This window comes from Pseudophryne corroboree, chromosome 12 (genome assembly GCF_028390025.1).
Source record: "Pseudophryne corroboree isolate aPseCor3 chromosome 12, aPseCor3.hap2, whole genome shotgun sequence".
Lineage (NCBI taxonomy): Eukaryota > Metazoa > Chordata > Amphibia > Anura > Myobatrachidae > Pseudophryne > Pseudophryne corroboree.
In genome coordinates, this window is record NC_086455.1 from 164,943,764 (window position 1) to 164,958,623 (window position 14,860).

The 14,860-nt window shown below is 46.8% G+C and overlaps 1 protein-coding gene across 5 annotated transcripts in view; it reads left to right on the forward strand.

Annotated features, from left to right (window-relative positions):
• NIN (ninein) overlaps nucleotides 1-3,261 on the forward strand; it is a 135,284-nt gene extending 132,023 nt beyond the window's left edge. For all 5 annotated transcript variants that reach the window (XM_063948424.1, XM_063948425.1, XM_063948426.1 and 2 more), the window contains 2 exons: nucleotides 13-126; nucleotides 1,559-3,261. In XM_063948424.1, the coding sequence (XP_063804494.1) occupies nucleotides 13-126; nucleotides 1,559-1,774 (330 nt within the window). In that variant the 3' untranslated portion in view covers nucleotides 1,775-3,261. The remainder of the gene's footprint in view (nucleotides 1-12; nucleotides 127-1,558) is intronic.
• The last annotated feature ends 11,599 nt before the right edge of the window (nucleotides 3,262-14,860 follow it).

A 14,860-nucleotide genomic window follows, 5' to 3' on the forward strand; every position in this document is an offset into this window, starting at 1 on the left:
TCCCTCACCTAGAGCGACCAGGGGCAGCTGCTGGAGAAGATGGAAGTCCGCATGCTGGAAGTGGAGCAGAAACTAAGAATTGTGAAAATGTTTCTACAGGAAAAAGTCAATCAGCTGAAGGAACAAGTGAGTTTTTGTCGGCCATGAAGTATGTCCGGTAACCTCTGGGTAAATATCCCAAAACGGCATCAATCCTATGAAAACAGCCGCTTTTGGAGGGTTGGTCGCAATATTAATTAATAAGCCCTTTATTGTATTAACCAAAAAAAGTGGGCACTATTACAATGAAAAACTCTAAATTAATAATAATTGTAGAATTCCGTTTAAGTCACTAATTTTCTGGCAGCCCACAAATGGAGGATCTGGGAATCCGCCGATATATGTATACACAACTAGACAAAAAATATTTTTTTGTAGGTGCTCTGAAATTTAGTATAATAACAGCTGCTGGTTTTGTAAACATTTATTCATAAAATCCTTTATAGGTAAAATATGACTTCAAAATGTATCTTGACATAACAAACGGTTAAAATAGACCTATAAACAAGTGTCCTAAGACTCATGACTACTGGTACCACATAGTGCTGGTTAGATGTTCAAAATATGCATGCATCTGTTAGAAATTAGTAGCCACTAATTAATGTTAGTACATTGAGCTCAATGGGATGTTAATAGAGACAGATGTAGTTCTTAGCTTTAAAAGCCTGTTAGTACTTCATCAATTATAAAGCTGTTTTGTGATGTCCAGCTGTGTGTGGAAGAAAGTGAATCCTAAAGACGGATAATATCCACGTCTGTATGACTTTCCCATAAACATGGGGATAGTTCACTCACTGGCCAATTTGAAGACGGCCGCTCTGCGGCGGCTCCCCGGTATGAAAGTCCTGGGGCTCGTTGGCTGAGCCGTCGGGTGTTTGTCCGCGGAACAACCAGGGCTGAGTAGCAAGCCCGGAGCTGCAGGGGATGCACGAACGTCGCGGTCCGCGATTTCCAGGTTCGGGGCTTCCGGCTGCATTCCACGATCGTAGGTTGATCACTTGACGCGTTTCTCCGCCTCTAATAGGGGCGGTTTTATCAGAGGTAATTATTGTATTACATTGATCAAGACTATGCAAGCTAACGTTATGAGGTTGCTTTATCAAGAACGTAGTATGTATTGTACATAGACTCATCAATCATTTCTGGTGATATCACAGACAATATACCCCCTTCGCAAGGTGTTACAGGAGTTCCAAATCCCCCAGAGTGCATTTGGAGGGGCTTCCACCGCCAGATATCTCTGATTAACTTCCTGTCCAATGACATCAGCAGCGACAGGCGGGGACAATGGGCTGCCTGGTAGCTGAAATTTCTCTCACTGTAGGAGTGTAGCACCGGCGAATCCAATCACATTACACATATAATGCCCCCTCCGAGACTTACTCCTCCGCTATCATCCCCTCTCCCCGTAGTTGGCCAGCGAGCTGTGTACCAGGAATTGCGTTGTGAGAGGAGAGACCCTGTGATTTGCAGGTATATTGTAGGTTTTATGTCGCTTATTTAGCTCTTTATCTTACAGGTCATCAGGAATACAAGAGCAGATGCTACAATAAAAGATTTGTATGTGGAAAACTCCCAGTTGCTCAAGGCCCTGGAGATGAGTGAGCAGAGGCACCAGACGGCAGAGAAGAAGAACTACTTACTAGAGGAAAAGATCTGTGGACTGAGTAAAATAGTGCGAGACTTGGCACCAGGTGACCTGGGCACAGTCCTCTCCCCTCAGCGGAAGCTATAGATCAACGATGGAGGTCCACCAACGCTGTAGATGATCCAATGCTGCTAGATGGATAACTCATATCACTGCCTCCCGATACTTCGGACAAACTAATGGAAAGCTACAGCAATGACACTTCTAGACCAAATCTATGACCACCATTTACATTGGCATACTCTGCAATTACCCCTTAAAGGGTACCTGACACCTACAGGATAGAGCCAGACATTTTATGGACTCAACCGCTATTCACTACAAATGCCGTGCCCCAAACCTCACTCATAGGCTGCGTGGAATATTTGTTGAGCCCAGAAACTGGTGGTCTCCACAAGTGTTTAGGAGAGTGGACCACTTTACCGTCAATAAAGTGCACACTAATATCACTGCCATGCTCGGGTCTCGGTTGTTGGTGGGACGATCGCTACAGATCTTTTTGAAAAATAAAGATTGTTTACATGAAACCTTCACGTGATGGACTGTTACCGCGGTGGATAATCCTTGTAGGACTAAGTGCGGACAGAAAGATTAACAATGAGCCGTGGTTATAGGCCCTTGCTGGTCAAGTGAGCCTCAGCCGTTGTAGCTCCAGTCACTTATAGCTCAGTGTGTGGCCAACTTAATGCTCCGTATACTAAAACTGCCCAAACGCCTAAAGATTATCTTTCCAACGAGCCAACGAATTTGTCACAATGACGTTTTTTTCCGGCACTTATGAGGATATGGTAAATTGTAATCTGCTCCCATAGATTACCAGATTTTCATTCCAACCAGCTGGTTGGAAAGATGATCTTTAGGTGTGTGTCCAGCTTTAATTTGGTTCTTCAACTTAGTTTGACAGTGGCCTCATCATGTTTCCACTTATGGCTTCCTAACTCACCACACCTTTATATCCAGCCAAGTTGTTTTTGTTGACTTTTGCATACAACACAGAACTGCTCTGTTGTTAACATTTTATCCAAAGCTGATGTGTGTGGTATCCAAGGGTGCTGGAAATTGGAGCTTCTTGTGAAAACAAAAGCCCTTGACATAAAAGTGGGGGAAATGTATCAAGCATTGGAGAGAGATAAAGAGGAGTAGTTGCAAAGTACCCAGATAATAACTGTCATTTCATAGACTGTGCTAGATGTATGACAGTTAGTAGCTGATTGGTTGCCCAAAGCAACCAATAACTAAGCCAATTGTCACTGGAATGATCTATCAATTTATAGTAGCACTTAGTTTGTAATTGAAATAGAATGTGTTAATGAATTGTGCAAAGTCCACTTCAAAGGGTCCTGAAATAAGAAAATACAAGTTGATCAAATATGAAGCAACAGGTGTTTGTATACATTTGCAAACCAAGACATTATATACATTGTAAAGTGCAAGCTATTATATGTAGAGGGGTGGGTAATGGTTCAACCAACACAATGGCTGCCGGGACATTGTGTGGTCATTGAGTAAACGTTCCAGTTTTTTGGGCCCCAGAGGTGATATTGTATCTCAATAAAAACAGATCGGAGAAATGACTCTTCAGAGGTCTTAGAATGCAGAGTGCAATGTATTACACTGCCGGTCATATATACCTGTATATACATATTTATTTGTCTCTGCCATCATGTCGTATTATACTTTGAAATCAAGTGAAGGAAACAGTTTATGAACTTTTTGTTTTTTATTAAATGATCACTTTTGTAAATATTTCAAAACAAAATGTAATTATGGATTTTGGAAATAAGAATTCTGCCAGATATTGTGCTTACTGTACCTGAAAACAGGTAATAACGAATATGTTTGAGTTAGCTATTTATTTTGCACCCCATAACACTTTCTCAAGCACTTAAGTGTCGCTGAAACATTGGTGAGCGCCATCCTGTGGTCTGACCTGGTACTTCTGAGAACAGATTGGCAGCAGGGATATCCATGAGGAACAGGACCAATATGTTCCAGCCTCTGTTTTCTACTGAATTGATAGATGAAGGTGACATTATTACAAAAGCTGACTCAGCCAACGTAATAGCTGAGAGCTGTGTGTAACCGATTTTATAGGGCGTCCTGTCCTCCATGCATAATTTTTATCACGTCAGCACTATAACTTTTTAAATGTGATGCTTTACCATCGTGTTTAAACTTATGATGCCGACACGGCGAAACAAGGCTTGAATTTGCTACTGTGTCGACAATTCTCCGGTTACACTGTGCACAATTGTGAATGTTGACAGATCATACCTGTCCCTTTGGTTTAAAAAACAGACAAGACGTATAAATTCTCAGATGTACTGAAGGTCTGCCATTATACGTGCTTGTGTTGTAGCAGCGCTGAGATTCGCGCAATGATTTTGTTCTTGTATAAAATGATTTGTTTTTGGTCAGTTTTGTTATAATGGTCTATCCTTTTGCAGTAAAAGCACATGAACAAAACGCGGGTCATCTTGTTCTGGAAGTAATTTGGTTGGCTTCCCCACCTCTTAAAGTTTTTGGATAAGGTGACAAGAGCAAAATGAGACAGGCCTGGAAGGGGAGGGGGGATTAGCATGGGGAACACCTGTACTGGGCCTCAAGGTTACCGAGGGGTCCGAGTCTCTGATGAGTCGAAAGCACTTCAGGGCGGCTAACCGCCAATATTTACTAAAGGCATATCACATTTAGAACCACACAGGCTTGAGACAATTATAAGAACAAACTTAAGATGGAGCAGAATCACATTTTATAGATTAATTTAACGTTTTAAATTGCAGTTTCCACTCTTGTCCTCAGGAGGGCACTGTTGTACTGTTTGTCTGGCCTGGCACTCTGGGGTCTGTAAACTGCTATAATGATATTATGCACCACACACGTGCGTTGCAGTTACTGTGCTATGGGATCGCAATTTCTGCTTCATGAAGGGGGTGAGGCGGGGGTCAGCATGCTGGGCGGCCTTGCCCAGCGATGGGAGGCCCCCCAGCATGCGCTCCAAAAGATTGCAGATTCTGCTAATTAGCAGAATTTGCAATCCTTACTGAATTAGGCCCATAATTACTACAATACCTGCTGGAAAGGGCTTTCCTCTAATAAGATGCAGCAACATTATTAATAGCGCAGGCCTGTAAAATGACTGCATGTAAGCACTAGCACAGATATGTCTGTGGAAAATGACTTCAGCTGTATTCACAGCAATTCACAGCCAATTAGGACCACACAGGACCCTGGGCAAGATACTGGCCAGGACACACCTCCCAACATTCTCTAAGCTCAGTGCAGTACTTCCTGCAGTTATGAGAAGGGGCGTGGCTGTATGCCCGTTAGGCCATACCCCCTTGTTTATGACATTTTTGGGCATGACCGTATGTCCTGCCCCCTTTCACATCACACTGAGGTGAGCCCTCTCCTGGTATTAAATGGACATCACATTCGTACACGTGGCATCCGTTCACCACTGCTCTGCAGTGCCCAATACCAGCCCCCCACCACCACTACAGCCTGTAGGTGCCCAGCTGGCACCCACACCCATATGGCACTGGCCACACCCACACACCACTGGTCACACCTCCATTTCTTACATTATGTTCTTGATCATTTTCAGACCCATGTTGCCCTTAATCTGGCCCTGCAGCTCTCCTTCCGGCCCATGGCTCTTCCTACCTCCCAGCGCTCTTCCCACATTACCCAGCACTCCACCCTCCCAGCTCAAGTGGCAGCCATGAGCGCCACTCCACCCACACCGTGTCCCCTCCTTTGAGCACTGCTGTTAAAGTTCTCCAAACCTTTTTTTCAGCACATGCCGCAGGCAGCTGAGAGGCGAGCCCCCCGGCCCTCTATCACCTGGTGGATAATCCGGCCCTGAAGGTAATAGTCCCATTTCTGGGACAAATGCGTCAAAACTCCAATGTACCTCCACTTTGTGTCAAGGAAGTGGGGGAAATATATCCCAGTGAGCGATGGGAATGAGAAGATGCTATTGTGATATCCCTGAGTCACGCTGCAGCATAAGGCGAGTGGTCCGGTCTTCAGCTGACCAACCCCAGTGGGCAGTGTGTAAGTATAAATGAAGAGCGGTGGTGTCAGGGACCCCCTTCACAGGTCGCATCCAGCCTTGACGCGTTTCATATTTGATGATACTTTTTCAAGTGTTCTTAACCTCTGTCAACCACTTGTCTGGCATGGCCGCATCATTTGCAGCCACACCAGGCAGTGCGTTATCTGATCTGGTCACAAGCGATGCGACCAGTCAGATACAAAGTGTGGGCGGCTGCAGGAAGATGATCTTCCTGCTGCAGCTGCTGCTCTCAGAGGAAATCCTTCTCTGCTCTGTGCACCCTCCCACAGTGTCTGCGGCACTGCCTGTCACTGCTGATTGGTCAGCACAGCAGGACCCCCACCCAGTGGCTCCAGACATTAGCAGCCACTGGTAGATTATATTTTCCGCAGTTATGACTTTCCGCTTTTGACAAATCAAACCCTATCTTCTATAACAAAAGGATCCGCTACTCATTTGTCAGTGCTGGGTGCTTGCCCTCGGGGCTAACATATGTCCGCCAGCCCCTGACGTAGCAATGGTAGGGAGAGTGTTAATATCACGCTATTGGAACTACTTTCCTATAATAATAAATAGACAGTATGTAATAAGGGGTCTATTTACTAAGCCTTAAAGAGAGAGACAGTATCAGCCAATCAGCTCCTACCTGCCATGTCACAGGCTGGGTTTGAAAAATGACAGTTAGGAAGGAACCTGATTGGCTGGTACTTCATCTCCGACCTCTTCATCTTTCTCCAAGGCTCAGTAAACAGACCCCATATATGCTCAATTTGTTACTATACAGGGACTGATGCCTCTATAAGTGACGTCGCACTCTCATGACTCCAGGAAACGCTCTAACAAACCGCTATGACCAGAAATATAATTCCCCCCCTCCCCATTAGACACTGTACAGGCAATTGCTCCTTTGCATGCAGAAGATTTTGGCTTTGTTACAAATGTTGATGAAACTGACAAATGAATTATACAGTATATGGAAAATGTAGAGCATAAAAAAGGAGAACCGCAAGCGCTCACGATACATCGGTTATATGCAGTATTTACAGCTGTATAACACACGGCCGCTCTCCTGGACTGCGTCTGGTCAATCTCCGGAGACTGAGTGGTTATCGTGGCATAGCATGAACTCCTCAGGAATATTTGGCATAACTTACATGATATCAGCAGGTGCGGGGGCAGAATGCTGGGCAATGTTTGTGTGGAGGTGGGATATGGATAATGGGTTGGCACCTCCTGGCGCACTGCGTCTCTTGTGGCATAGGGGAATCAGGGAAATGTTTGTTCCCAAAAGTCATACAAGGGCCTGAAAGTGGTAGGGGTGCATTTTCCAACCGGATAAATAGATACAGCGCACAGTGAGCACTAGGCACGCCCCTGCATGTGACACTAGGCCACACCCCTGTTCCATGAGGCCACACCCACTTTTCATGTGCACACCTTTGGTGTACGCAGAGGGTGCTGCACAAGATCCTCTTTGCTCTTTCCTCCACAGCTGATGCTGTTCAGTGTGACCTCACTCTGTGGGAAAGGAGTCATCCAGTTTACAGTAGGAGGAAAGCGTCTTCATAGCATATTTTAGCCTAATAATCTAAACATCCTTCTAAACTGTCCACTAAATAAATGTTTATGGCTCCATAGTAAATCCACACAGCTATACAAAATATGTAATGAATAAACTATTTTTGATGTGTGGGATTTTATGAAAACATGTCATGTTCAGAGGAAAAGAAATATATGTACACACTTATCCGGATGATCTATGGCAGCAGCGTTCAGTCATAGAGATGAGGACAAACACTAATACTCTCCACTGTCTTCCTATATAATTGCCCAGATCTGTGACTCTGTGGCTGTGTGTATAACGCTGGGCGTGGCTAGGAGCTCTCATTGGGTTAGGGGCAGGTCTATCACACCCAGTCCACAGCTGATTGGGCGAGAGACACCCTCCCACACAGGTTACATCCAATGGGAGGCTCTGCCCTTTGGCTGCTGTGTGTTCCCAGAGCAGGATTAACAATGGGGCTGATGGAGCTGCAGCTCCAGGTCCACACCCCAAAATAGGCCCACTGCATCTGCAGCAACACACCCTCAAACAATTTACACATAAACATCGCTAAAAATTCGGAAAGGGGGGCATGGCCACGGGGAAAGCGGTGTGGCCACACCCCTTTTCCTATACTTTCAACGGAAGTTTGGAGAGCCATAAATCGGTACAGACCATAAAAAAAGGGACTGTACCTGCCAAAAAGGTGCAGCTGGAGGTATGCCACTGCATCTGCAGCAAGTCTCTGCACTGTAGGTAGGGGGGGAGGGAAATCATTTTACTGCAGCGTCCTATGTCCTTCTGCCAGTCCGCCTGCCCCCTCCGCCATTAACAATCCCCACTCCCTAGCCGCGGCGCAGGTAGAACAAAAGCTGCTGTGGCCACCGGCATAGATGTGTATGAAAGCGGCGCAGCGGAAGGCTTCCATAGCCCTCCCTACACAGCATACTCTCTGAGCCCCGGAGCCTCCTCTGCGCGTGATGTCACAGAAGTGCCTCCACAGCCGCGCCCAGAGGCCCTGACTCCGCAACACAGCACCTGGGCTGCCGGCCTGGAAGCTCCGAGATGGCTAATGTAACAGATAGAGTGGGTGATATCGCGGGAGGTAATGTCTGGACGCTGAATCAATGTAAAAGGTGACAGAGCTGCGCAGTGCAGTGGGTGTGCAGTGTCACTGACACTGCACAGCACTCTCACCTTTTACATTGATTCAGCGAGTCAGTCAGTTCTGCCAGCCAGTCACTATAGTTAGCACTGACTTCGCAAAAAGTCCAGTTTTTCGGGAGTGATAATTTTAAGAGGGGGGCCATGGTGAATCATGAAATAATTGTGAGAGACTGCAATGAGAATTTAAAACTAAAAAGTCCCATTGCACAATTATTTTATGATGAATATGCCCCTTACTCGTCTCAGAAGATCTGCCAAAAGTCATCCATGCATTTGTATCATCTCGATTAGACTACTGTAATGCCCTCTACCTTGGTCTCCCATCAAAAGAATTGCACCGCTTACAGCTGGAGCAAAACACAGCTGCCAGGCTGTTACCCAACCAGCCCCGTTCCTGGCACATAACACCCATCCTCTACTCCCTTCACTGGCTGCCTGTACGATGGCAAATAGTTTTCAGGAGTGGCTTACTGGCTTTCACAGCACTACATGACCAGGGCCCAAGGTCTCTGAAGCAGCTGCTGACTCCATACTGCCCCACTCGCTTACTGCGATCTCAGAGCCGGCCCTAGCCAATTTGATGCCCTAGGCAAAATTTTGTCTGGTGCCCCCTAGCTGCGCCGCTAGTTCTGCATCTGTACCTGCAACGCTCAGGTAGTGGGGCCCACCGGGGGGTTACCCTGTGGGCCAGTTCAACTCTGCACAATGCCACACAGTAATGACCATAATACATATAATTCCACACAGTAAAGGAACCTTACACATATGCCCCACATTAGTAATGCCCATAATACACATAATGCCACACAGTAATGCACCTTACACATATGCCCCACATTAGTAATGCCCATAATACACATATACTGCCACAGATACTGCCACACTTGCTGGTTATACAAAAAGATCAGTATCAAACATGTAGAAACTGTCCATTCTCTTCACTATTCAGTGTGTTTGCTGGTGTCTGTTACTCCCGTTAACTGCATGCACTTTACTTTATACTGTGGGAGCTAAATGCTCTGCCCTCCAGTCTGATGTGTCCGAAAGTCACGCTGCACTGATGTTTCATATAGAAATAGCACAACGCAACTTACTGACCACGTTACAGTGCTAGATGGCAGGGGAATTTTACGGTATGGACTGACTAGGAAATAAAGTGTGGGGAGAACACTGCCCATGTTATGTCCCTCCAGACACCTGGGGTTTGCACAGGGATAAGGGACACACACAGGATGGCAGGGTCCCCCTCCCCCATGTGCACAAGCAGTATAGGTGATGTCAGGTTTCTGTGAAGCAGTCTTCCAAAATACACATGTGTTATCATAAGAAGCCATCCAGTAATAACCTTATATAGTCAGTAAAAATGTCACAGGTCCAGGAATTGCATTTACTGGGCTTCTGCTGTCTGTCTGAGGTCTCACAAATCAGGGGCATTCAAGCATGTCAGAGGAAGTTTAAGGCACAGTGTGCATTTTTTTTGACAAATGTAAACAGCAGTGTATACAAGTACTGATTGAATACATTTGGAAAGTAACAGTTAGTTTGCGGACTGTCCCTCTCAGCATGAGATACTGCAGGGACATGCTTGGATGCCCCTAGACATGCTTGAATGCCCTAGGCAAATGCCTAGCCTGCCTATAGCTAAGGCCGGCTCTGTGCGATCTGTAGATGAAGGACTATCAGCAGTACCTAGAATCTCCCGTAATTCATCATCAAGCTTTTAGCCATGGGGCTCCGACCCTATAGAACTCACTTCCCCGCACAGTTCTAGAACACACTTGTCTACTTTGCTGCACCCTCCTCTCGGAGGAGGCAGCATTGTAGGTGCATGAGGGCGTGGCCGGCAGCAAGATGGGCAGTCCGGGGGCGTGACAAGAGGCAATGTCTGCTGTCCCGGGGTGTGACCCACAGGAAAGTGGGCAGTCTGGGGTGTGGCATCAGTATTGTGTCATCGTGGCTCCACCCCCCCCCCCCCCCCCCCCCACTATACAGAACTGAGAAAATAGGCACTGTATAGTGGGGGCGGAGCTACGATGACTCGATTCAGCGCAAATTGCGTCATCGGATCCCTCGGACCACCCACTTGGGTGTGGAGGGGCTGCAGGGAAAGCGGGAGGCTTGCCCACCTTTCCGGGGGGCCGGGAGGGCCACACGATTTTCGGGAGCCTCCCGGCTATTCCGGGAGGGTAGGCAAGTATTTTCTAGAAGCCTTTTCTCTAGAATCCTTCAAAAACAGACTCAAGACTTCCCTGTTCACTCAGCATTTCCATAATGTCCCTTTAGTTCCTAAAACATACAACCCAAATGCTTCGTTCTCTTTCCTACTAAGCACGTTTTGTATCTCGTGCTATTTAAAAACAGATGTGAAGGAATTTCACTTCTACTGGGAGAAAAGTGCTATAGAAAATAACATCATTAATATTATTATAATTAATAAGATCTGTAGGCCAAAGGGACCTGCGTGCCTCCGATGCTGACCATATCGCAGTATGGTAACTGATAAGCTACAGTAAATATACATCTACACTGAAGGGTCAGCAGGTGGCGCTGTGGCTAGCATTGTCAGTGTTGTGGTGGCAGTGTACTTTAGTTTCTAGTTTCTCATTTGCTTTGGTTCTCCCTGTTATGATGAGAAGGTCACCGGTACTGGACTAAAAGGGTAATTCAGACCTGATCGCTCGCTAGCTGTTTTTTGCAGTCCTGCGTTCACATAGTCGCCACCCACATGGGAGTGTACTTTAGCTGTGCAAGTGTGCGATCGCATGTGCAGCCGAGCGGTGCAAAAAGATTTTGTGCAGTTTCTGAGTAGCCCAAGACTTACTCAGCCGCTGCGATCACTTCAGCCTGTCCGGGACCGGAATTGACGTCAGACACCCGCCCTGCAAACGCTTGGACACGCCTGCGTTTTTCCAAACACTCCCAGAAAATGGTCAGTTGCCACCCACAAACGCCTTCTTCCTGTCAATCCCCTTGAGATCACCCGTGCGAATGGATTCTTTGCACAAACCCATCGCACAGCAACGATCCACTTTGTACCCGAGTGACGCGCCTGCGCATTACGGTGCATATGCATGCGCAGTTCTGACCTGATTGCAACGCTGCAAAAAACACTAGCTTGCGATCAGGTCTGAATTACCCCCATAGAGCCTAATTCATACTGTAGATGTAAACCTGATGGTTTACTTACACTTCCAATGATTATTGGTCTGCGCATGTGCAGATCTCACTCTGCGAGATCGCTCGCTCCCCCTAAGCTGCGTCAGGGAGGAGCAGTGACAGGGACCATTCCCCAAAATAGAAGCATGTCATTTCCATTTTGTGGGAGTGCCAAGGTCAGTTTCTACGTCTCGAGATACAGAATTACTGGCCACGGCAGCAGAGATGAGGCGGCCATTTTGAGGTAACTTAGTGTCTTCGGATGCAGCACTTGGATCTACAATGCCGACAGTGGGCGTGATGTGCCGTCAGACGCCTCATGTGAAAGACGCAATTACTGTGTGAACTGCACCCATCTCTGAATCGGGGCCACGTCCCCAACCAGTGGCTGCTCCAGAGGAGGGGCTGCAGTGTATTCCAAAATTCAAATAGGGGAGTTACTCCAACTGCCACTCCAACCACTGCCAAACATCACCACCCGGCGGCGCTCACTGGCAGTGGGTGCGGCTCCTCTATTTGAATTTTGCTCCCAACGTCTTTCCGGAGGGTTAATGGCACTTTCTGCAATCTGTCAGTTTCCTGAGATGACACTGTATTCAATTCTTTCCGCCCCCTTCCACACCCGTTCTGTTTCTGCTGACGGGCGTGGTATCTTCATTTCAGCGAGACGCCCAACCGTTTACGCAGCTAAACCTAATTATGGGTGTGAAATGCACAATAACGGGGATCACTTTATAAAGAAGATTGGGCGTGATATATCATTTGAATACCGCCCAGTAAGTGCTGGACTTTCAGTGTTGCATCTAATGTCGGTATGTGTGATCAAACTGGACAGGGATCCAGTCTCTAGGTCGACAGTAACTAGGTTGACACTAGATCAACCACTATTGGTTGACAGCAACTAGGTCGACAGGGTTTCTAGGTCATCAGGGTCTCTAGGTCGACAGGTCAAAAGGTCGACATGAGTTTCATGATTTTTTTCTTTTTTTTGAACATTTTCATACTTAATGATCCACGTGGACTACAATTCGGAACGGTAACCTAACCCTTGCCCGAAGCATGGCGAGTGAAGCGAGCCATGTGAGGGGACACGGTGCACTAATTGGGGTTGCCGGTCACTGTACGGAGAAAACGACACAAAACCCCCCATAAAAAAAACTCATGTTGACCTGTCGACCTAAACACCCTGTCGACCAATAGTGGTCGACCTAGACACTGTCAACCTAGTTACTATCTACCTTCCATACCACACCCAACTGGACAATGATGCTTTGGAGCTCTTGTGTGAGCCGTATGAGCTGATATTCTGGTGCCGGAGTTGCAGACACATATAATATCACTATTACACAAACACACGGGGATCACTGCATATTGCTTTCTTTCTTTCTTTTTTGCCAGAAACCGTGCACAAAGTAAGAAGATATTAAACGCCTCCATTGTTTTGTGTCTCCCTGGTGTTGAATGGATGGAATGCAGGTATACATAGAGGAAAACCCTTCAGAGAACAGGAAGAGGGGATTGTGTTCCTGCAATCCTAGTAATTTCCTTCCTTTCCTGCCGTTTAAAAAATAGAATTTACTGTATAAAAAAAACAACATAAAATCCAGACAGGCCGCTCCCGCTCCCCCGTTGTTGTAACTTTCTCTGAATCTAGCCCATACTACGTCATCATATGTAAATGGCCCTAATTGAGTTTATAGTCCCATTTATAAACTGTAAACTAACAAAAAAAAGTGGCACACAAAGTGCTTCTGTTACACTGCATATTGCAATAAAGGAACACAGTTTCCATTTATCAATCCCATGCAGAAAGTTTTCTCCCTCTCACTGGCTGGCTCGAGCTGTCAGCAAAGGGAACTAGTAATATACACACCGCATAGAGACATGGAGGGGAAGCAAAGAACATTTTTACTCTTTGCTGATTGATAAATAGAGTCCAGTATTAATTAAAATGTGGTATCTCTAGATTGTAAGCTCCTTGGAGCAGGACCCTCTTCCCTCCTGTTCTCACAGCCCCCTTCTCTCACACTTCAATTACAGCTGTCTCCTACTCAGCAACCATCTATACCTGCATCTCCTCTCACTCGTTACTGTCTATCTCTTCCAGCGGCTGCCTGTCCCTTATAGTACTCCGATTACTCCTGTGCTTCCTTACATCTCAGCTGTAGTGTGGGGTGGTCTTCTGTTTGCCAGCGGCCGGTCTCCCGACGTCCAGCATACCGACATCTTTTCTGCCTCTTTGGGGTCCATGACCCCCCTGGAGGGAGAATAGATAGAGTGGCGCCCGCAGCATGGCGAACACAGCGAGCCCGCAAGGGGTTAATTTGCGCTCACCCAGCTGTCGGTATGCCGGCGGTCGGGATACCGGCGCCGGTATGCTGGTCGCCGGGAGCCCGGCCGCCGGCATACCCTACTACACCCGTAGTGTATACTGAGAATTGTGCTGCTGATTGTTACCTGCGCTCTGTTTTAGTTGTTCTGTAATGTTAAGTTCTGTATACCCTGTGTTGTTCTAATGTGTGCTGTATGAACGCATACCTCCCAACTGTCCCGATTTTTGCGGGACAGTCCCGTTTTTTGTGTGTGGTTTTTTTTTGGGGGGGGGGACTGTCCCGCTGTCCCACCCACGGGCCGCAGTGTCCGCAGCGTTGAATAGACGTTGTGCGCATGCACAGTCAAGACAGGGAGAGCATGACCCCAGAGCGCTGGTCATACACCCTTTAGTGTCGAAAACGGGGGCGTGACTCGCAATTGCAGCACTGCCACGATGCCACGCCCCCTTTACTTATGCCAAGCCCCCTTTTTAGAGGCGTGCGCGCGCTTCCAAATCCCCAAATGTTGGCAGGTATGTGTACGGCGCTGTATGTAATGTAATAATAATACCTACAGATCTACTTTAAGAAGCTTCTGAAAATAATTCAGCATTTATAAGACATTTCACGATAGATAGATAGATAGATAGATAGATATCCAATGTGAGCAATTATGTGTCTGTCATTGCAGCCACTTTCAGCGACACTCCTGCGACACTTCCATAATACACCCAGAAGACAATACATCGCCGTCTGCCTACCACCTCCTCGTCACCGCCCAAGAATGCCCAACACAGTTTCAAGACATTTCTGAGACCGAGCATGTATCAATGCTGGACGCATACTAAGGGGGTCATTCAGATCTGATCGCTGCTATGCGTTTTCGCACAGCGTGCGATCAGATCTGCGCATGCGGGCTTCGCCAATCAGCGATG